Raw genomic sequence first — 22,753 nt, forward strand, 5'->3', positions numbered from 1 at the left:
TTCTGAAGGGAGTTAGAGGGGTCTCACTGCTGTGGCTTTCATAGATTATAAGCTATGTGTAACTGGCTTCCCAAGGGGGAGAGTGCCCAGTTAGAGATGGATCTGTTGACAAGTGTTGGTCTAAACTTTGATTGCATTCAAATAAGATTTAGAACTTTCTCACATTCTTCCTTTCTGTATCTAAGTGTTTTTCAGTTTGCAGTTTTTTTCAGATACAAATACGGTACTTGTCCTCTTCTCTGAATTTTTTTCCTTTGGCAAGGAGCCAAAGGTGAGAAATTCCAGGTTGATGATATAAAAGAGATTAGATGGGCTAATGATGTAGCTCAGTGGTAGAACACTTGCTTCTCTAACATATTCAAGGCTCTGAGTTTAATCCGCAGTACAAAGATGAGTGGATGGATGGATGGATGGATGGATGGATGGATGGATGGATGGATGGATGGAAAGACAGATTTGATATGAAAATCTGGGCACAGCATTCAACTCTCCTTATCCCTGATCTTTGTAGTATGACTATTAACAAATAGCTAGGAGTAAATAAAAAATATATAAAGGTAAAAGGCATGTAATAGCATTACCCCTTCATTGGAAAGATGGTGGTTTTTACCAAATTACTTATGGTCCTATACAAGTTCTGTTTATACACTGTGAAATCTGAACCAGGAGGGACAAGTTTACCACAGACTTCAGAAGAGTAACACAGATGAGAGGTAGAAGCAGACTGTCTGGTAGACCCGTATACACCCACTAGAGACTGCTGTACTGTTTTTACACTAGGGAATGTTATTTACTGATCCATTCCATATATGGCAAAAAGCCATTTCACAATTTGAAGCCTTCTTGATTACTTTAATGTAGATACTAGGATCCATATGAGTTATGGACATATAAGACGTGTGATCCAACCTTCAGGAATTCACAGTAGAGTGCACAGGATATCATATAATTTTCAAATTCAAGCCAAAGTGTAAATTTTACTTAGAGACATAAATGAAAATATTCAAATGCAATTTTTCCAGTTTATTCTGCTTGAATCTGAATCTGATATAATTTTTTAGGATGTAAAATTGTGTTCATGAGTTTCAAGAAATTTCAGTAATGAATGGTCACTTGTAAATCATTTGTACCAACCACTTGATTTTCCAGAAGTAAAAATTAAAAATAAAAACGATACATGCATTAGATACCACATTTTATGTAGAATAATTAAATTAAGCAAAAATTATTTATTTATCATAAAGCTACTAAGGTAAAAAATATTTCAGAAAGAAACAACTAATGGTGGCAGAATTTTAGAGAAAAAATGTTAGTGGAAGGTCAAAAAAATCTTTACTCAAATAGATGAAGGCATTTTCCTTCCTCCAGCCTGACAGATTAGTGCTCAGGAGGATGTCAGGGTCCTTGACTATGCACCTACTAAGGTTTTAGCTGAGACAGAATCACATCACTGGCTTGGATTACTTCTCATGTATCTTCTATGGCTAAACATGTTTCAAACCAACTGTGTATTGTAGTATATAAACAATCTGCTCTCTATATACAACAGAATCTGCCATCTGGTCTAAGGCATATCTGTCTGAAGTATTGCATTCTGACTAATATTAAATAATAGAACAAAGTTAAAACTAAATAAAAGCATATTGCATCTATATTTATACTTATTTCTTATTTGTCGATACCACTCCAATGAAACCTGTCAGTGGAATTAAATGCTTATGAAGAAGCATCTCATAGGCCATGTTCACGCATATTTTATGATGTGTATTTTACAATAATGTTCCAATTAAGATGCATTATGCTTAATTTTCATAACAACCCCTAAAGCAGCTAAACACACTTTCAGTCATTGAAATTATAGCCATATAAAATTAAGTCATTAAATTTCACTCTTCATGTAATGGAATTGCCATCTTGGTGTGATTAATCTGAATTGAAGTAGATTATAATTGGAGTGCCAATTTAATGTGAAGGAAATATATACAGTTATGCTCCGCACAACAATTACATTAATACCAAAATGAAACAAATGACAGCTGTAGAATTAGGTAATGAAAGCTATATGTTTTCCACATTTTAATGCATCTTACATGTTTAATGTGCCGAGTCCTCAAAAAGGTCTTAAGAGTCACATTTTTAATTGATTTTGAATTTTAAAAACATAATTTTGCATGGTCTTAATTCCTTCTTGAAAAAAGAAAAACCACATAAACATGCTTCCAAATGTGTATAACAACATAATTACTCTCCAAAGCACAATGAAAAAATGATATACTGTCAGCAAGCCATTCTTTCTCCACCAAAGAGACTCACATTGGTTAAATTAAACAGTAATGTGTAGAAGCTGTGGCTATGAATTCTGAACTGCTGCACTGAGGCTGGAGGGAGCAAAGGTCGAGAGTTGTTATCTCTTGCACAAGCCGTGGCAGGCTTGGGTGAGTTACATAGGAAAGCAGCAAATATTACTGATTTTCCCATATGGAAGGTGAAACTATTATCAACAGCCTGCTTCGTTAAGTAGATACAGGAAAGTCATTGTATTTAAGATGTTAGCATAAGAAAATGTCCTTGTCAAGTGTTAGATATTCCTAATAACCCCAAAATGAAAGAAAAAAATTACTTAACACTAGCCAGAAGTATGTTGGGAGGTAATCTCTCTAAGATATGTTTTGAAGAAAACTATGCTAAACGAACAAACACTGAATTGCCAAGCAATAAGTAAAATATTGAAGAACACACGGATGTTCTCACTTTGTGGTTCTACTAATCTAAACATTGTGTGGATTATGTGAATCCAGACAGACCTCTCAGAAGCACTGAAATCCAATACAGATTGGATCATTTTGCATGATATAGATTCATCATATTGTTTCATCTGAGAGTTGGAGTTTGCAGTTCAATGATAGAGGCCCTGCCTAGTATGCACCCCTGACTCATCAAGGAACAAAATGCAAATGTTTTGTTCTTCAATAACAGAAGATGTACCTTAGGCAAGTGGACTGTGGCAAGTAAGTCATCTATGTATATACAGATAGAATTGTGAATTATGGAAACCCATAATTCTATGCTGGCTTTTTCCCCCAGACATAGTTTTAACTTGTCAACAAACAGCAAGAATCTTATTTTATGTACATGAGTATTTTGTCTATATGGCTGTCATGTGTCCATTGCCCTTGGAGGCCAGGAAGGAGTTAGACTCCCTGGACCTGGAGTTGCCTACAGTTATGAGCCACCATATGGTTGCTATGAACCAAACCAGGGTGGTCTTCTGATAGAGTGGAAATGCTCTTGCCTCCTGAGACTTCTCCCTAGTCCCCAAATTTATTTTTTCAATATTAAGTACAGGAGGGATATGAGACCACTTGTCCACAGAGGCCATCAGATGTAAGCCATGTCATGTAAGGTACCCTGGCATAAGCCATTTGATGTGGATTCTAGGAGCCAAACTTGGATCTTCTGGAAGAACAGCACACCTTCTTAATTGCTGAGCCATCTCCCCAGCTCCAATAAGAATCTTTAAGCAAGAAACTTTTCTTTTTCCCATTGAGCAAGACAATACAAATATGACCCAAAAATCAAACTGAAAGGTAAGCAGAGTCGGGGCTTCCATGAATGAAACCTATCATAGACAGTCATAAAAATAAATATAGTAGAGTAAACTCATCTCTAAGGCTGTCAGCTGATGAATCAAAAGAAACCTTTATTCTAAATGGGGCTGCTTTATCTCTCCTCCAAGACTCAGGTAACACAGGGGAAGAGACAGTAAAAGGATTGTAGGAGCCAGAGGATGGTGAAATACGTAGCAAAAAGAAGTATTTGGACATGACATAGCCATGGCACTTGTGAGCTCATTGTGAATAGCTGTAGGAGACTGAAACAAGATTAGGCCAATCAACATTCCATCATGAAAGTGAGAGCCCCTACTACCCGTAAAGGAACTATTAGCCATCAACAGTTGTTAGGAGGAGATGTCATTTTCTTCAGTGATGCAATCCCTGATCAGTGGTCCTTGCTTGAGTAAATTAACTTCCACCCACACTGTCAAAAAAATAAAGTAAAACTCTAATTAAATTCAGTGAATCTCACACACACACACACACACACACACACACACACACACGACATGATGGGTAGGAATGAGAAAGACATGCTGGGAAAAAGGATTTCTTTAGGAAAGGGAAGGGAAAATATGAAAACAGAATGGCGGCTGAAATGATGGCAGTTCATTAGATAAATGTATAAAGCTGTCAGCAAAAATAAAGAAATCCTTGTGACACACATGGTTGAAGATCAGTCTGCAATTAGGATTCTGTGGAGTTGGGTTTTTCTGGGGGTGGTAGTGCTTCTTAACACTAGGAAGGGTAAAGGAGGAAGTGCTGGTAGAACTCTCCTCTGCTGCCTTTGAACAGTGTTGTTTTGTCAGGTTTAACACTTACACACCAAATTGAGTCCATCTGATTGTTTCTGATGAAATACAGGGATCTCCTTTAAATCATCGGAAGTGCTTTATTTGGTGGCAGTTCTAAACTGCAGTGTGGTTGTTCAATTGGATGTTTTGATTGGGTAGAAACTGCAACTGATTACTAATAGATTTCCCTACCTTCCCTTCAGTCTTAGCTGAGACGTACACATCACCACCTCTACCACTTGACAAGTACACATTATGACCTCTTTGACAGCTCAGTTTCTTGAAAGAAAAAAATAATCTCACATAATGGTGATCTCCAAGACTTTTTATGAAGCGTTGTTATTCATCTATCTTGCCTTAAAAAAAATAAAATAAGCCAGATCTGACATGGAACAGAAAGGAAAATGTACATCTCCTTAACTCTTTGAAGTGGGAACAGACCCCCTAATATCCTGGAGGGAAGCTTTCGAAGGAGATGTATTTACAACAAAATATGTAAAGCCAAGATGCCCCAGCACTCTCGCTTTGACTTTGTAGAATTGGGTTCCTAAAGCAAAACCTCTCAGATAGAGAAAGCAAGGACTAACAGCATATGCAAGGAAGCTCAGTTCTTCTTATGTGTATGTCAGTTGCTGGCAGCTTTTCCTTGATGGTTCAAAGTGAGTAAGGATGCACAGCATCCTTGCAAGTTCTCTGTAGTGAATACATTAACATTAATATTAACCAACTCTCCCCTCATCAAATAGCTGGCATTCACTAGGTGGAAAGCCACATGATACTGACTCTCAAAGGTAGGATCGGGCAGTTTTGCATTATAAAACTCTTGAGTTATCTTAAGAGATTTTCAGTCAACACTTTTTGGTTAATAAGCCATTTGGAAGTTAAATTTTAATAATCAGACCTTCAATGTACTATTACAAATACTTGACATGAACCAGAGGAAGATAAAAAGCAGTCAGAAAGCAGCAGTGATATCTGGATGTCAGATGGCATCAGGTTAGCCATGGGACTTATTCAGTAAGAAACAAAAGGAGATTCTTGTCTGTGAACTCCATCTGTGTGAATGGAACCCACAAGGATTTGGGTTTACACAGAAAGACCAATGAGAGTCCCCATGATCATACAGTACTTACATGCTTTGTTTATCTTGTGGGAAACAGTATGTCAATACATTTAGGACTATGTTTCAATATATTTAATTAATATTTATACCCTATTAAGTTATTAAATAATGTGAATTTCTTAACTTAGTACTTAAGAATGTACATGGGTTTTTTTTTTAGTATGGTTATAAAACTCAGCTGTGTGACATGAATTCTTATATTTCCCCAAAGAACATATAGTGAATCAAACATTAGTGAGGGGTTTAGACAGCAATGATTTTTATATCTCAATACAAAGTACCTGAGTTTTGTTCTCCTCATGAGTCTCGGGCCCTAGAAAGTAACAAGGAAGTTTTTTTTGTTTGTTTGTTTTGTTTTTTGTTTTGTTTTTTTTGTTTTGTTTTGTTTTGTCTTTTTTTATGCAAGCCTTTAGTGACTGAGCCATCTCCCATGCCAAGCAATATCTTCTCTATACATAGAAACAGACATTTATAAAACAAGAGTCATTTCCTGTAAGAGCAAGACAGTAAGCAGTATATTGTGGAATACAATTCAACAAAAAGGATGCTGGGACAGTAGCAGGTTGAGCATCACAATCAGGGTAGGTGTGCAGTGAGCTAATGCCCTGAACCCAGCACGGTCATTATCTTCTCAGGTCTTACCCTCTCATTTCCAGCTCCTCCCTTCCTGGCCTCATCTCTATCTACCAAAATTGTTCCCACCCTGTATATGTCCTGCAGAAGCAAACATTGATGCACAATTTTGCATTTCACAATAGATAACTTTAGAAGAACACAGCACCTGCTCACTGTTCATGACTCCAATGGCAGGAGCAAAAGCTGACCCATGAAGTACCTGCTCAGTACAGTGACTGTGGTAGATGCAGATACCGAGGAAGTTACCTAATGGTGTTTTGCTCTCAAGAAACCTCAGGGTTGGAGCTGGACAAATGGTTCAGTGGTTAAGAGCTCTGGCTGCTCTTCCAGAGGACCTGAGCTTAATTCCCAGCTCTTACATGGAAGCTCACAAGTGTCTGTAACTCCAGTTCCAAAGAGTCCCATGCCCTTTGTTGGCTTCAGCAGGTACCAGGCACACATGTGGTGTGCAGATATACATGTAGACAAAACACCCATACCCAATAAGAAATAATACTAAATGTCTTCCAAGAAAGAAGTCTCTGGGTATTCTTGCCACTGAAGCAATAGGATTCAAGTTTGAATACTGGCCATGTACCCACAAATTGAATAGAGGAGCACCACATGAATTAAGAAATGTCACTGGGGGCTCAGTGATTCAAAGCACTTGTTGCTCTTCCAGAGAACACAGATTTAATTCCAAGGACCCATGTGGCAGCTCTCAAATATCTGTAACTCCAGTCATTATCTGATGTCTTTTCTGACCTCTGTGGCCACCAGACAGGCACACATGGGGTACACATAAACACATGTGAGCAAAACTCTCACACACATAAAATAATAAAATAGATAAATCAAAAAACTGCTATTTGATGTTTTAGTATGTGTGGTATGGTTGACATTAGAATCCCAGTCCTACTATCTACATTAGAATTATGCCTACCTCTGGGCTAAGATATAAGAATAGCTAAGCTAATATGTCATAGTACACAAATGATAAAAAAAAGATTATAGATAGATAGATAGATAGATAGATAGATGGGGGTTAGAGGAATATGTAAACCAATAATTGTCAGTTGTGATAGTATTTATTTGAAAATGGCACTGGGACTGGGTCTTTCATGGCATATGATCACACATTTCTATCACTGTCCTTCTGTGAGGCAAAGCTGTATAGTGAAACCAGACTAAAAAGCCCATGGTTTCCTAAAGTAGCTTTTTATTTTTATTTTTTTCTCAAATACATCCAGCTGCCATCTATGAGTTGGTGAGGAGTGTGGCTATGCATTTATATGTCCTAACATGGATTTAGCCCTTCTAGGATCAAGGTTTAAAAGCCATCTAACTGCCTCTCTATTGCGGTAAATAAGGATCAGGATAAACAAATAGGCCGAATAGATGATTATTCAGGGAGAAATAACTTACAACCTAGACAGATGAACACCAGGAAATTCAACCCGATCCTCTCCTGTCCAAGTCTCGCCAGCAAGAGAGAGCGCCTTCCTGGCCCCCTCCGACCTCCTTCCTCAGGTCACCTCCGCCCATCGCTCCACCCTCAATGGGCGTGGTCAGTGCTACAGAAGGACTACCTCACTTCACCTCTCCACATAGAGCAGCAGTGCACAGTGGTAAAGTGTAGGCCCCGATTTGGGGCTCTATTAGCAACAATGGGCCTGCGCAGATCATGGAACCCATAAGCCTCCATTTCCTCATCTGTAAACTGAGCAGTGTGGTCTCTATACAGAATAGGGATTGTGAGGATTAACATATGTAAAATAACTAGTGCAGGCCATGTTGAATTTATTACCTGTTGCTGTAACCAACCCTTCCGGAACCATTGTTTCTCCTAGAGAATCTTCAAGAGAGTTAAAATCTATCAGTAACCACTCATTATAAACAATCACATCTTGTTCTAAGACCATTCAAGAAACACAAGCTTTTTCCTGAAAGCCGGCTTGTAGTTTCCCTATCACACTTATTACTGTCTCTCTCTTCAACACTTCAGAAGTTCCTTGAAGACTCGTGTGTACTGAACTTTTAACTAGTCCAGAGTTTATCCTACCATACAAAGGATGGATTTTGTTTGTTTTAATTTAACAAAAAAAAAGTATGGGAAATTGTACAAATGAGTAAGGAAGGTTCAGAAACTGCTTCCGTGGAAAAACAGCCTGCTCCTGCTCAGAGTTAATGCACATGATCCCCACTGATTGCTCCCAGCATGCACAGAGACAGCAAAATCAATAATAAAGTCAAAGGCACAGACACAGCCATTTTTATGTGGTCAGGAAAGACCTTCACTGAAATCCAAGAAGTCCTGTATTCATCATCCCTCCCACCATCACCAATGTTGCTCACCCTGGAGCTGCCTTCAGAAAGTTAACTCTGAATTCATGCTCAGCTGAGCCCTAGAGAGTGACAAAGATAAATTAATAGGGTCCTTGTGAGCCAAAATAAAGCATGGGCCCTGTCACCACCAATATATGTTAAGTCCATTAAGGTCATTTTTAATGAACTGAACTGTTCATTGGAAAGCTCTGCCAAACTCGTTGAATTATAAAGGAAAGAAAGCGTTACAGAAATTCAAGATAAATTCATTTCACTCCATTGCAAGAAGAAACGGTTCACACAAAGTGTTCTGAGTTTACAATGCTTTAGATTTTTATCAAAGTCAGGGCTGAGTGGTGTGGATTTAAATTTTCATTGTGGTGTTAAGCTGAGGATCACAGATGCACTGATAGCTGTCAGCCGCATGGCATCTTTAGTCCCTTTCCGGTATGCCTTTTAAATCGTCAGAGGATCTTCCAGGGAAAGCAAGCCCGCAAGTCATTGTTTGTTCACGCACAGCAGAAGACCACAGAAATGTGGTCTAAAGCGATGTCACATCTTCCTCTGTTATCTCTGAGTACAGTAATTTGGCTCTGCTCCTATCTACTATATGCAGTTAATAGAATATCACTTACCCCCACAAATGCTTAGTATGTGCTGAGTTTTTTTTTTAAAAGTAAATTTTAACAAAACATAAGGGCTCTCCATGAGTCCCTGTAACCTCAGATGAGATCCAGAATGCTTTGAGGCCTTCTCTACTGAGTGGGTAGATGGCAGTAAGATAAGGCAATGTTTGGCTAGAGAGTTGTGTCTAAATTACGAGGTCAGCATCTGTCTCAAAATCCTTTCTTCTATAAAACAGCATTTCTAGTGAGATTTGGGGGAAGGGTGGTTGGCACAGAGTTTAAACATGCCTCAGGCTACTTGGCTATCCAACAACCCATCAATATGACCTGAACCCCATAATTATAAAAATTAGGTAACTACCGTCAGAAAAATAAATCACTGGGCTGTGCGCACCGTCTGTCATGCCATAATTCCAACACTTGGGATGCTGTGGCAGGAGGATTGCAACAAGTTTGAAGCCAGTCTTGAGTGTGTTCTGAGTCACCATGGGTTACAGCAGGGTGTACACATCACTGTCTCTAACACATGACAAGCCCACATTATGTCTTTTTTGACAGCTCAATTTCTTGAAAGACTGTGACCCTGTGCTTCAATCTAGAAATTGTAATGAAGATAGCACTGTGAAAATACAATTTTCAAAAATACTATGAATCATATGCAAACACAAAGTGAGTATACCAAACACATTTTCATGAATTATTCAGGGAGCTCATTAAGATGCTGAAACAAATTCAGATAGAGAGTTGGGCCTAAAAATGTTTATATTTTCCAGAAGACAAAATCACTTACACCAACAGGAAAACTTTGCATAACTATAGACAAGAAATATCTGTGTCATCACCAGCCCTTTACAAGATTTCTATCTCCGTGCAGTTACAAATGACTAGATAAAGACATTTCAAGTCTCAGTCTCTCATAGAGTTAGACCACCCCTAGACTAGTTGCTGAGTAATGGCAGTGCTTCGTTGAAGAGACACTGGTAATCCCTTTTACCCATTTCACAGCATATCCAGCAGTCCCCATCTCCCAGTGGTTTAGTGAGTCATGTATATGAAATACATATGGCCATCAGTGTAACTGTTAGCTAATATTATTTAATGGTTGGCAGACAGTGAAAATGGAAAAAAATGTTAATGAGAGTAAAATAGTTTTTCAAGGGATAATGGTTATAACTAGCCTGTCAGTTGGAATTAAGAATTGAAGAGTCAAGATTAACTAGTGAATTTTTCTTTTTTCCCACAAACCAATATTTATTTATTCAATATTATTCTTACCTTCAAAGGCCACTTTCCCTTTTAATTAAATTTTATTAATTACTTGAGAATTCCACACTATGTATTTGACCATATTTACTCCTCCAACTTCTCCCAGATCTACCCCAACCTTCCTATCCACTCAGCAACAGTCTCTCTCTCTCTTTCTCTGCCTCTCTCTGTCTCGCTCTCCACCAGGCCCAACTTATGTTGTTGAAGAGCTGGTTTCTTTTTTTTCATTTTTTTATTTCATTTTACATTCCAACCACCGTTCTCCCTCTCACCCCTCCTCCCACACTTCCTCCCACCCAAAATGACAAGCTTCCAGTTCAATGAGAAATCTCATCTCAAGGCAATAAGGTGGAGAACAGAAGAGGAAGACAGCCAATACCTTGCTCTTACCTCCACTTGGACATACCTACTCAGTCATATGCATATACTACACATGCACACACACACACACACACTATACACACATACACACACCAAATATACACACATGGTACACTATACACAAACACAAACACACACATAGACATACATATACATTGCATACATACACTCACATATACACTCACACATATACCATATACCACACATGCCATACACATATACCATAAACATACACATAAACCATATCACATGTATACACACACACCACATACCACACACATATGCATCACACACATATACATCGCATACATAAATACATATGCCATACACATACCACATTCACATACACACACCACACATACCACATGCCATATGCACACATTTGTACACCATGCACACACCATCACACACAGAGAAATCCATTTAAATCGAAGATGCTTTTGGAACTTAGAAGTAAAAATATTTTGTTATTAGTGTATACCCATGGTAAAATTTAATTTATAAATTATGCACAGTGAGACTGACAATAACAATAACAAAATTAAACAACTATAATAGTTTTTTAAAAAGCAACCAGTAGAGCATGGTTGATCATGGGCTAATGAAACCACAGAAAATGAGTCCTTGAATGAAGCTTCTGTAGCCCATTACTTTGGAACTCAGTTAATGATGGAGCCAGTAATGTGTTGCATCTATTTCAAAGGAATTTAGAACCATGCATATTTAAGTAAATATGAATAAAGGGAATTTGCAAATAGATGTGAAACTAGTATGTACATTGGACAGTAAAGCACCAGACTCCACTAGACAATTGATCTGACTGTTTTTAAGGAAAATAATTTGCATTACCAGTTTTCTGCAACTGGTAGAATGATACAATAACTCAAAGCCAATGAAAGACTAAGATAATCAGGAAAGATGTACCTAAGGGGATGTTTCTTTCTCTCTGTGGTGCATTTAAAGCATTTCATTACTTCCCCCAAGTGCTCTACTTTATTCCTGCCTCTCTTCTCCATATGCTGCCATACCACAAATTCCACACATAAATGTGTACCAAAAAGATGAGGAAGCCACAACCCTATAGACTCGGAGCTAAACAATGAACTAAAACTGAAGACTACCAAAAGCAGACGTTTGTAATGTGATTCCATGAAATTTCCAATATGAATTTTGAAACTGGAACATAAGACTAACAACACCATAAAAATAGCATCCCTGCAAGGCTGGAGAGATGATCTTGCAGAGGAGCCTGATCCAGTTTCCAGTACCCACACGGTGTGCAACTCCAGTTCCAGGGATATAATGCCTTTACAAGTGCCAGGCACAAACATATACTCAGGCAAACATACATAAAAATACATCTGCTTAAAAGTGGCATGCCTATAAAGTTATTCTTCAATTGACTAATCCTGATGTGTTTTTAATTTTTATTACTGTGTATGCATACTGGTGTGCACAAGTGTGTGTGTGTGTGTGTGTGTGTGTGTGTGTGTGTGTGTGTGCGTGCACGTGCACGCACATGCATATGTGGGTTCTGAGAATCAAACTCATGTCCTCAGACTGGGCCAGGCCATCTTGCTAGCCCTAATAACAATGATTTTTGAAACTGGATTGTATATACATGAGAAAGGTGGGGAAGGGGAGAGGTGGAGGGAGGAAGGGAGGAAGAAGGGGAGAGGGGGAGAATACAAAGGAATGGAGGACAAGGGGAAGTTAAATGTATACATGGCTAATCAATCAAGAGTATATTGTTTTTGTTTAGAAGCTAATTGATAAAATGGTTGTTTTTACTACTTCTGAGTGTACTCCTAACTTCATAATAGTTGATAATAAACTAAAATACTTAGGGATCTTACAAGTGACTGTGATTGTCACAGCTTTCTGTGTCATAAAAGGGACTCTGGTAAGAAGTCTAAACCAGAAGCTCTTTGTTGGTGAAATGAACAATTAAGCTTGCAATGAAAGGCCAGACCAAAGCCCATCTCACTTATTTACCAAGTGGTGTGTGTGCACATGCGTGCATGTGTGTGTGTAATCTTGGAAACTAAATATGGAGATCATGATACCACTTCTAAAGTTCACACCTGTTTTTAAAGACTTCTCTGGAACAACCACTCTTCATCACTCATCCAGCAGTACTGCATTAACACAGAACTTTTGAAATACCCATGTTAAACCTCGCTAAGAACGTGGAGCTATTAATACAGTGATCCACTGTAAAGATTCCCGTTCAGCAAGGGATATTCAGGATGAGATTTCAAAACATCACACTTAAGCCTCCTCACTTGCTGCCCTCTCTGTGGCCTTGATTCCTCCCACTTGTGGCCGGAAAACTCAAGATAATAAATGCACAGCTCTAAGATGTAGGGATGTGGAGAAAAGCTTCAGAATAAATGCATTCACTCTTATAGCCATTTTTACAATCAGATAGTTTCCCTTGAAATATAATCTCCTGACTTCAACAAGAGGGAAATGTGTTATATCATACCGACCATGCAGAAGTGAAATTAAAATGGCTGCCAAGAGAGAGCATCATCGCAAAATCGAATTGTTTTTAATTGTTCTGAACCTAGTGAGGTCCCAAGGACAGCAGGTTGGGAGCTACATCTGTGAAGCTATTTTGCATTTGATGGGACTCTCATTTGGGGTAAAGCAGATGTTTGTTTGCCTTATTTTATTTTTGGTTTTATATGTTTTTATTTAAATTAGAAACAACCTTTATATCAATCCCAGTTCCCTCTCCCTCTTATCCTCCCAGGTCCCCCACAACCCCTGCATCCCATCCCCTTTCTGCTCCCCTTCCATGGGGGAAAACACCAAAGTCTGTCACATCATTTGTGGCAGGGCCTAGGCCCTCCTCCATGTGTCTAAACAGAAAGAATCCCTCTATGGGGCATGGGCTCCCAAAGTCCATTTTTATGGGGTACTACTTGATTACTATTAACTCTGCCACTCATATAGTCAAAAGATCTCACATATATTTTGCAAGCATATTTATATATTATTTTTCATTTAGAAACCCTACTTTTGAAAATCAACTTTTGCCACTGTAGGTTCACTAGGCTTCTGTATCTTTGAAGATAATTATTATTCAGATTCTGCAGAGACTAAACTAAAGTCATCTTACAGACAAAAAGAGCAGAGGATACATTTTGTGTATTCTAGGAGTCACTTTAGAAAATAAAACACAAACAAAGCTGGTTATACATATCTATAGTGTACACCATTATACATATATGTGTGTGTTATACATACATACATACATACATACATACATACATACACACACACACACACAGACAGAGAAGGGGGGAATACCTAGACCTGAAATAAGTTTGAGAACTGTCTATGAATCTCTGAATGTTTGACCTCTCTAGCAGACATTCTGTTCTTATAACAGAGGTTGGAATACACTAGCCCAGGCCAGAGCCATACCCTTCCTCATCCCATCCCCTACTCTACCCTCAACCAGTTTCTGCAACTAAAGTTTTGTTGGAACATAGCCCCACTGGTCTACTTGATCATTTCTTCCAACAAGGGCAGACTTGAATGGCTGCAACAGAGACTTCACAACATGTGAAATCTGACCTTGTTCTTACAGAAAGGGCTTGCTGTCATAGTCACAGAAGAGGTCTATATAGGTAGCATGAGGCTAATCCTTACTGAATAGGAAAAATCCATTCAAATCTTTTTGGGAATATTATTTGCCCCTATGTCTCCATGCCAGAGGAAGCCAAATATAATATTGGGGTGAAATTTCTTGAGAATCATCTTGATTAGCTATTCCATTTATCATTCTGATGGATGGTCTAGTGACCTTTATACTCTCCAGGTAGATGGCTCTTCCAAGATAACTAGAATGAGGCTCTTTTGGAAGGATTTACCAAACAGTGTGTGTGCTTTGGGCAAGGACACTCCTCCTGGGCAGACAGACCATGTCTGTCTCACAGAAGGCCAACCCTGGACTCAAGAAGGATCTCTGTTGTGTCAACAGTGGGTTGGTTTGCCATTAGAATTTCAGTTTCCCTGAACTAGCTACGAACTGTTTTATTGCCCTGACTGTCTTATCAGTTCCTTTTCTGCCAAACTCACGATTAAGAAGCCTAGTAGGCTGCCTTGTCAGCATGTCTCCCTGTGAGAAAGCAGAAGGATTGCGAGGGTGGGGGTGGGGAGTAATTATCTTAAAATTCTTTCTCCAAATTATTATACTAACGTTTTAAGAAAATGTTAATGGCTCCCTCTGGGCTCCCCCCCCCCCCCAGGACCTCTCAAGGCCACTGCAGTTACAGCCGGGGCTGATTAATGAAGAGCAAAAGCTTTTGGGGAATTTGGACATTTTCATACACTCTAGAGAAAGTCAAGAAAGAAAAAGAGAGAAAAACCAAGTCCTTCTGGTGTAGCTTCTTTCCAAGGTTGGGTGGGGGGTGGAGGATGTGGGAACAAACATGTGTGGCTGCAGAGCCTCTTGTTTACCGTAACATGCCTGTGGCTTTCAATTTGAGCGTGGCCTTCTACGTGATATAAAAAGACATGGAGTTAAGACTGATTCAAGGAATGTGTGAGGAACAAGGCAGCGCCATTCTTGGAAACTTAAAAAAAATTCCTCTTTGTGCATAAAAATAAATCCTGGGAAGCACACTGAACATGAGCAAGGAAAGTTACAGACAGGAGTTCCAAACTAAGAGAAGACTCGTCCTTAATGTCTCCAAGGGCTTACTTAGTTATCGTTTTTTAGTATCAGTATTGATCTCGAGTAAGAAGAGCCAGCATCGTGCAAGAGGCACAAATGCTAGGATTTAGAACGAGGAGGAGACCCAACCACTAGGGGTACAGGGCAGTGAACAAGCAGGTGGTGGTCTGTGGTTGGAATGTCTTGCAGCTGGGAGTTCACATGACACTCTCGAAACACACTCCAGTGAGCTCATGAACTAAAGTGAAGCTGCCAGCCCAGAATTGGGTGGAGGATCCCAAGCACATCCGGGTACAGCTCTGGGAGCAGAGGCAGGTGCGATGCAGCCTCTCACAGCACCCATGGCCTCCAGCCTGGGGCTTCTCACCCTGTGCTCTTGTTTGCTTACCAACTGCAGGTTCATTCCAGAAGCTTGGTCGGCCTGCACTGTCACCTGTGGTGTGGGAACTCAGGTGCGAGTAGTAAGATGCCAGGTGCTCCTGTCTTTCTCTCAGTCGGTGGCTGACCTGCCGGTGGATGAATGTGAAGGGCCCAAGCCAGCATCGCAGCGTGCCTGTTACGCCGGACCATGCAACGGGGAAATTCCGGAGTTTAACCCAGATAATGCAGACAGACTCTTGGGTGACTTGCAGGACCTGGATGAGCTGTATGACTGGGAATATGAGGGCTTCACCAAGTGCTCTGAGACATGTGGAGGAGGTAAGGAGAGCCCAGAGCAGAGGCTACCATCTTCCCGGCTTCTTCTGTCCCTGCATGCAACTGTGTCAGATGGCTGTCCTATTCCAAAAATGTTAAGTGAAGAAAGGAGAGGCAGCCATTCTAAATGTAAAACATCCTGAATGAAACTCTGATGGATTTCTTTCGCCCTGAGCGGCTGGCTCTCGCACTCAGCTGTGAGCGGCGAGCACAACTGAGGCCTTGGCTTGCAGCTGTCATTCCAAGGTTTTTTGTTTTGTTTCTCTCAACATTCAGTCTTATGTCTATGCCTTTCCTCAGTGCTTTGGGGGGGGGGGGGAGTGAAAGGAAACCCCACTGCAGCACATTCTACTGTTCTCAAGGTCACAGGAGAGTCCCTGAAATTTATTCAGCTCGTTTTCCAAGTGAAGGAATGTGGATAAAGACAATGAACACCCTGCATAACAGGAGCTAGAGTAACAAGAGAGCAGTGACCAAAGGCAGACCCTGCTCTGTTCTGTAAGAGGGAAACCAGGATGCAGGCAAGCAGTGGGACTCATTCCATCTCTCACAGCTAGTAATGATAGCACTGGGCCCAAGCCAAGGCTTCTGGATTCTGTCCTCACTCAGTCCTTCCATTATACCGTACCTCCTCTAGGCTCACACAGAATCCCTGACACTTTCTCATTATGAGTATTATTTAATGTCAAATGTTTACATATATTTTCACCTGGTCCTCTTGGGTACATTCCATGATGATTTAGAAATAATAACTTCAGTAATGTTTGCATTAATGCATTAGTGATGACCAATAACTGCACGTATTTATAGAGTGGCGCATAACTTGGAGTATATGTTGAAGGAAGATTAAAACCAAGCTAATTAATCCCGTCAGTGATTCTTGAGGGGGTTACCAAGGAAGTGTGTGTGGTGGCACTAATCTGTATGCGCATGTATAGAGGAACCACGACATGATGTCAGGGGTCTTCCTGAATTACTTCATCAGACAGTCTTTCTCAGAAGCAGGAATGTGATATTTCTGCTACACTGGCTAGACAGCAAGTCCCTGGGATCTGCTTGTCTCTGCACCGCCAGTTCTAGGATTCAAGCGCAGGCTCCCACGTTCAGTGTTGTAGCAAGTGCTAGTGATATGAACTTCCATGCTCATGCCTACCCAGAAAGCACTTCACACACAGGCCAGCTCCTGTCAGTGGTTCTTCGTTTAGAAAGCTACCAAAAGGAGTGTGCTAGGAAAGACATTATGATATGCCTTGCCATTATGGACAAAAACATTAGATTGATATTGCAACTATTGCCCACACTAGTCATTCCCAAGGAGAGATGTTTGACAGGTGACAGATTGCAGACTGGGTCCCCACCAAAGCCTTAGAATGTGTTGAGGCTCCATGTGCCCAGTGAAGATTTAACTCAACGGGGGGGGGGGGTGTTTATCAAATAGTTTCCCAAACTGTTTTCTAAACCATGACATTTGGGAAAGTCTTTTAAAGGCATCTTTTGTTCTGGTTGAGAATGTAAGAATAAATGTGCCCACATTGTCCATTCACATGGAGTTGAAAGGGAGGGAATGAATACCACTAGCAAAGAATGTACTTTTCTCTAGCAGTTCTTTTTAAACATTTAAGAGTTCTGACCTCAAGGTTCTTGTTTGTTTGCACGTCTTCCAATTTCAAGCCCTGGAATTGTTGCAGTGTTTTAATGGAGAGCCCTGGTATTTTAAAATAGAAATTCTTCCAAATGACTCTAGGGGACAGCTTCCTGGAACTCAGCTAAGGCACTGTATTCACTTGGTGTGGTTCTTGCGCCTTGAGGATGTCCTTTCTTTCATGGCTAATGAGAGACGTGTTAAATAAACTTTGCTGATCTCTGAACCCCTATAGGACTGGAGAAGTCAAGGGAAAGGCTGGATGTAGCTGGTGGCTGCCATTACTTCTTTGTTTTTGTTTTGTTTTTGAGACAGGGTATCACTATGTAACCCAGGCTGGCCTTGAATTTGTGAAATCTTCAACCCCAGCCTCCTGAATGCTGGTATCACAAGCAAGTACTACCATACCCAGTGGTTCCTGTTAAATATAATGAAGGACTCAGAATTCCAATGGTTGTGTTTTTATCCCAGTTTTCCATGATCACCTAAATTGAATGTTCATTATATGTACTCAAAAACAAATGTGCTTTGAAACACACCATGCTTTCTCTGTTATGGTTCTCAGTTACAAGTCAAGCCTGGAATTTTATGAGAAGGTGGAAAGAGAGACGCAGTAATGGGATATATAAATAACCATATACCTTTATCTTTAAGAATCTAACTCTTCTACTGACCAACTAAGAGTTTAAAAATGCTATTTAGGGCATATGTGGAATATATTAATTTTAAGAATTTTCAGCAGAAACTGAGAAATAAGATTTGGATGTTTGATATCCAATTGATCTCTATCTATAGGCACTGAAAGATTTTATATGGCATAAATTGTTCTTCATTTAGACCCAAGAGAGTGCCAAGTTACTAAAATTTCTTAGGTCTTCAAGTGTCAACAACTGAGCACAATGTGCCAAGGTAATATATTTACACCTAAAATGTTAGAGTTGAAAATTCCAAAGTGATACAAATATGCTTGTGTTATATGGTCCATATGATGCCCATATGCACTAACAAATCACTTCAATATATGGGACACATTTATTTTCAAGTTACTATTTGGCAGTGACATTTTATTGTATTATTGGCTTTGATCTTTCACCAACATAAAACCCACAAGATTATACGTATATTTTAATCATTCTTGCTGAAACCAACCTAAAATAAGCAAGATTAATAAATAGACTTTAAATCAATTAGAATTATAGAGCCAGTTGTGCTAATTTTATTGTATAATCTAAAGATTATAGAATAGATAATTTATTAGAAAAAAAGGTAATCTTTCACCTAGCAAAAGTAGTAACCAGAAGGAAGTAGTTAGTATTTTCTATCTGCAGTTGGTGGCTGAGGTTCACTGCACTGTCCTCAATATCGTACAACAGTCATACTATTCTGGGAGATGTAAATATAGGAAATCCCAATTCCTTAAAGATGAAAGTCCTCAGACCTATGAATGATGTCCTACCATCTCCTACTCCTCATGCTGTAATTTCCTATGTTTGCATTGATAGATGTGGTCCAGGAGAGCAATTTGTCTAAGTAGCACTGTGGTAATTGACTTCCTAGAAGTCAAACCAACTTTAGAGTCTAGCTTAGGAAAAACATGAAACTGATGTCAGAAGAAGGTGAAGTCTTGGACCAACTGCTATTTTCCCTTCCCACTCCTTTCTTCTCCTTTTGTCAGAAGAATAGAGCCCAAAATCAGAGTATACTATGCTTACACACAGGTTCTCCATTGCTTTTATCATATTGGTTTCAGGGGACTAGACAGATAGCTCAGTGAGTTTGCATAGTGCTTGCTACACAAACAGAAGGACCTGAGTTCAGATCCCAGTACCACTAGGTGGGACTAGCTAACTGCATGCATGTAATCTCAGAACTGTGGAGTGAGGATACAGGATTGCTGGAATTTTCTGATTGATAACTTACTTACAGGCTCAGTGAGAGACCCTGTCTCAGAGAAATGAAGTGGAGAATAATGGAGCAGAACACCCACCTCATCTAGCCTCTGCATATGTAGTAGCAAACACAAGTGTGCATGTCACACACATATATACACTATACTCTCACACATACACAAACATGCATTATATATATATATATATATATATATATATATATATATATATTCAGAATTCTGTTATTTCTTCTCCAAAGAGCATGAACTTAGGAAACGACAGTTCTACATTTTTTGCCAGGAATATAGGGAGTACAAAGAGTCCTTCCCATTCTTTCCACATTTCCTACTTCAGAGCAGCACCTCATTCCATGGTCCTTTCTTCCAGGCATCCCACTCCCCCCCCACACACACACACACTTCAGTCTCATTTTCCCTCTGTGATTAGACTGCCCTGCCCATTAGTCATCTATGTATTCATCCTAGAAAAATGAACTATGTTGATCACAGGATTAGCCCCATGTACTGTTGAAGTATGACTGAACTTCTGTCTTGGGTTCTCCCACATGAGAATGCCCAAGCAACTGACCCATGCCAAAAGAGACTTAATACACAGTGTTGCAGAGCCTGGCACATTGTTTTATAATACCTTAGATTAAAACTTAGTAACTCTGGAGTGCTTCTTGATCTCAGCCTGTGGCTACCCCATAGGTGCTTTTGATCTGCTATGATTAATGCTTTGCACAAGTATATATTTGGGATTTAGAAATCCAAGGGAGGAGATTAGTGATGTTCTGCAGAAACCTTGCCTTTTTTACCTTACTCCTTGCCATCTTGGGAGGGCTTAAGTTCTATAAACAGAGAGTTCTCTGAGTAGAAACAAGTTCCAGCCCTCATACTTGAAACAGGCAGTTTCAAGTAAGGCAAATGACAAGCTCTCTGATCACTTACTGCCTCAGAGTTCCTGGAGAGCAATCCAGCTTCATAATCTTTCCACAGCCTGAATAAAGCCCAAATAGGTTTTCTAGAATATCTAAAATGCTATCAAGTAGACAAGTTAGTAGAAAATGGCTTATTTATTATCAGGTTAGCATCATGGCACCCTCATGCATGTCATTCCACTCTGCTGTCAATCATTCCCCTCCCCTTCTTCCATTCTTCCTGTTGGCTCCCTTTCTTCCTCCAGCTAGCCCCCCTTTGTGCTTTGTTACTCTACTTCCCACCCCTATCTAGAGTTATTCCTCCCCTCCTGTAATCTTCCAAGCTTTGTAAACTATAAGTACGCATGTGCGTGTGCGCGCGCGTGTGTGTGCGCCTGTGTGTGTGTGTGTGTGTGTGTGTGTGTGTAGACTCCACATATACGAGAAAATCCATGATATATTTGTCTTTCAGAGTCTCTTATTTCATTTAACATAATGATTTCCAGTTGCATCCATTTTCCCCCAAATGGAATGATTTCATTTTTTTCTTTATGGCTGCCTAAAATTCCATTGTGCATATGCAACACATTTTCTTTAGCTGTCCATTGAGTAACATCTAATCTGCCTCAAATTCCTGGCTACTATGAACAAGGCATCTATAAACATGGATCTGCAAGTATCTCCATGGTATGCCTAAGTACTCTGATTTTATACCCAACAGTAGCACAGCTAGATGATGTTTTTATTTTCAATGTTTTGAGGAACCTCCATACTGTCTTCCCTAGTGAATGTACAAATTGTCATTCCCATCAGCAGTGGACAAAGGTTCCTCTTTCTTCACACCCCCATCAACATTTGTTGCCATTTGTTTTCTTGATGTGACACATCCTGACTGGAGTAAGACAGAATCTTAAAACAGTTCTAAACTGCATTTCCAGTGGCTGAGGATATTTAACACTTTTCAGATATTTATTGGCCATATGTATTTCTTTTTCCTCTCTTCTTCCTTTGGTGTGAATGGTGTGTGTGAATCTCTCTCTCTCTCTCTCTCTCTCTCTCTCTCTCTCTCTCTCTCTGTGTGTGTGTGTGTGTGTGTGTGTGTGTGTGTGTGTGTGTGTGTGTGTACATGTGTTAGAGTGCTGTGTATATGAGTTCATGCATAGAAATGCTGTGCCATGCATGTAGAGGAAAGATAACTTCGGGAGTGGGCTCTTGCATTCCATCTTCTTTTCTGCATACAATCCCGACTAGCTGCCTTGTAAGCTTCCATCAATTTTCCTGTCTCCACTTCCCATCTCTTGCATGGTCCCAGGGATTTTAACTTGAGTTATCAGACCTTCGTAGCAAGCACTAAGCTATCTTTCCAGCCATATATTTCTTCTATTGAAAACTGTCCATTCAGTTCACTGGTCCATTTGTTGACTAGATTTTAGTATTTCTTGTGCTTATTTTTTTTAATTCTTTGTGTATCTTTACTGTTAATTGATATCTTGCACATAGTTTTCAAGGATTGTATTTTCTCATTCTATAGGCTGTTTGTTCACTCTGAAGATTGTTTCCCTTGCTGTGCAGAAGCATCTTGGTTTCATGTAATCCCACTTAGCAGATCTGGGGATTATTCCATGTGCTATTGAAAAGCTGTTCAGAAGCTCTTGCCTACACCTTGATCTTCGAGTATTTTACCTGTAAACTTTCTAGTCCTCCATTAAGGTCTTGAATCCATTTTAAATTATTTTCATGCAGAAGTAGAGTGCAGTCTGGTTTCATTCTTCTACACATAGAAGTCTAGTTTTTTCAGACACATCTTGAGACGCTGTCTTTTCTCCAATGTGTGGTTTTTATACCTTTGTATAAATATACCTTAGGAGCTTATTTCTGGATTCTCCATTCCATTCTATGGAATGCTGGTCTGGTTTTGTGCAAGTGTAAAGTTAATTTTGTTGGTCTGTAATTTGAGATTAAGTATCGGGACACCTTCAGTGTCACTCTTTCTACTAAGGACTATGTTAGCCATTGAGGCTTTCGGTGCTTGTATTGACTCCTCGGATTGGCTTTTCTGCTTCTGTGGAGAATGTCACAGGAATTTTCTTGGGAATTTCATTGACTCTGTGAACTACCTTAATACAGCCATTTTTACAACATACTCTGTTTATCCCTGAGTGTGTGAGGTCTT

The 22,753-nt window shown here is 39.7% G+C and overlaps 1 protein-coding gene across 1 annotated transcript in view; it reads left to right on the plus strand.

Moving 5' to 3' along the window:
• Positions 1 to 22,753, plus strand: part of Adamtsl1 (ADAMTS like 1) — a 363,826-nt gene that overhangs the window by 199,430 nt on the left and 141,643 nt on the right. Inside the window, exon 14 of the mRNA XM_051188147.1 lies at positions 15,832 to 16,133. Within this exon, the coding sequence (XP_051044104.1) occupies positions 15,832 to 16,133 (302 nt within the window). The remainder of the gene's footprint in view (positions 1 to 15,831; positions 16,134 to 22,753) is intronic.

This window comes from Phodopus roborovskii, unplaced genomic scaffold (genome assembly GCF_943737965.1).
Source record: "Phodopus roborovskii unplaced genomic scaffold, PHOROB, whole genome shotgun sequence".
NCBI classification, from domain to species: Eukaryota; Metazoa; Chordata; class Mammalia; order Rodentia; family Cricetidae; genus Phodopus; species Phodopus roborovskii.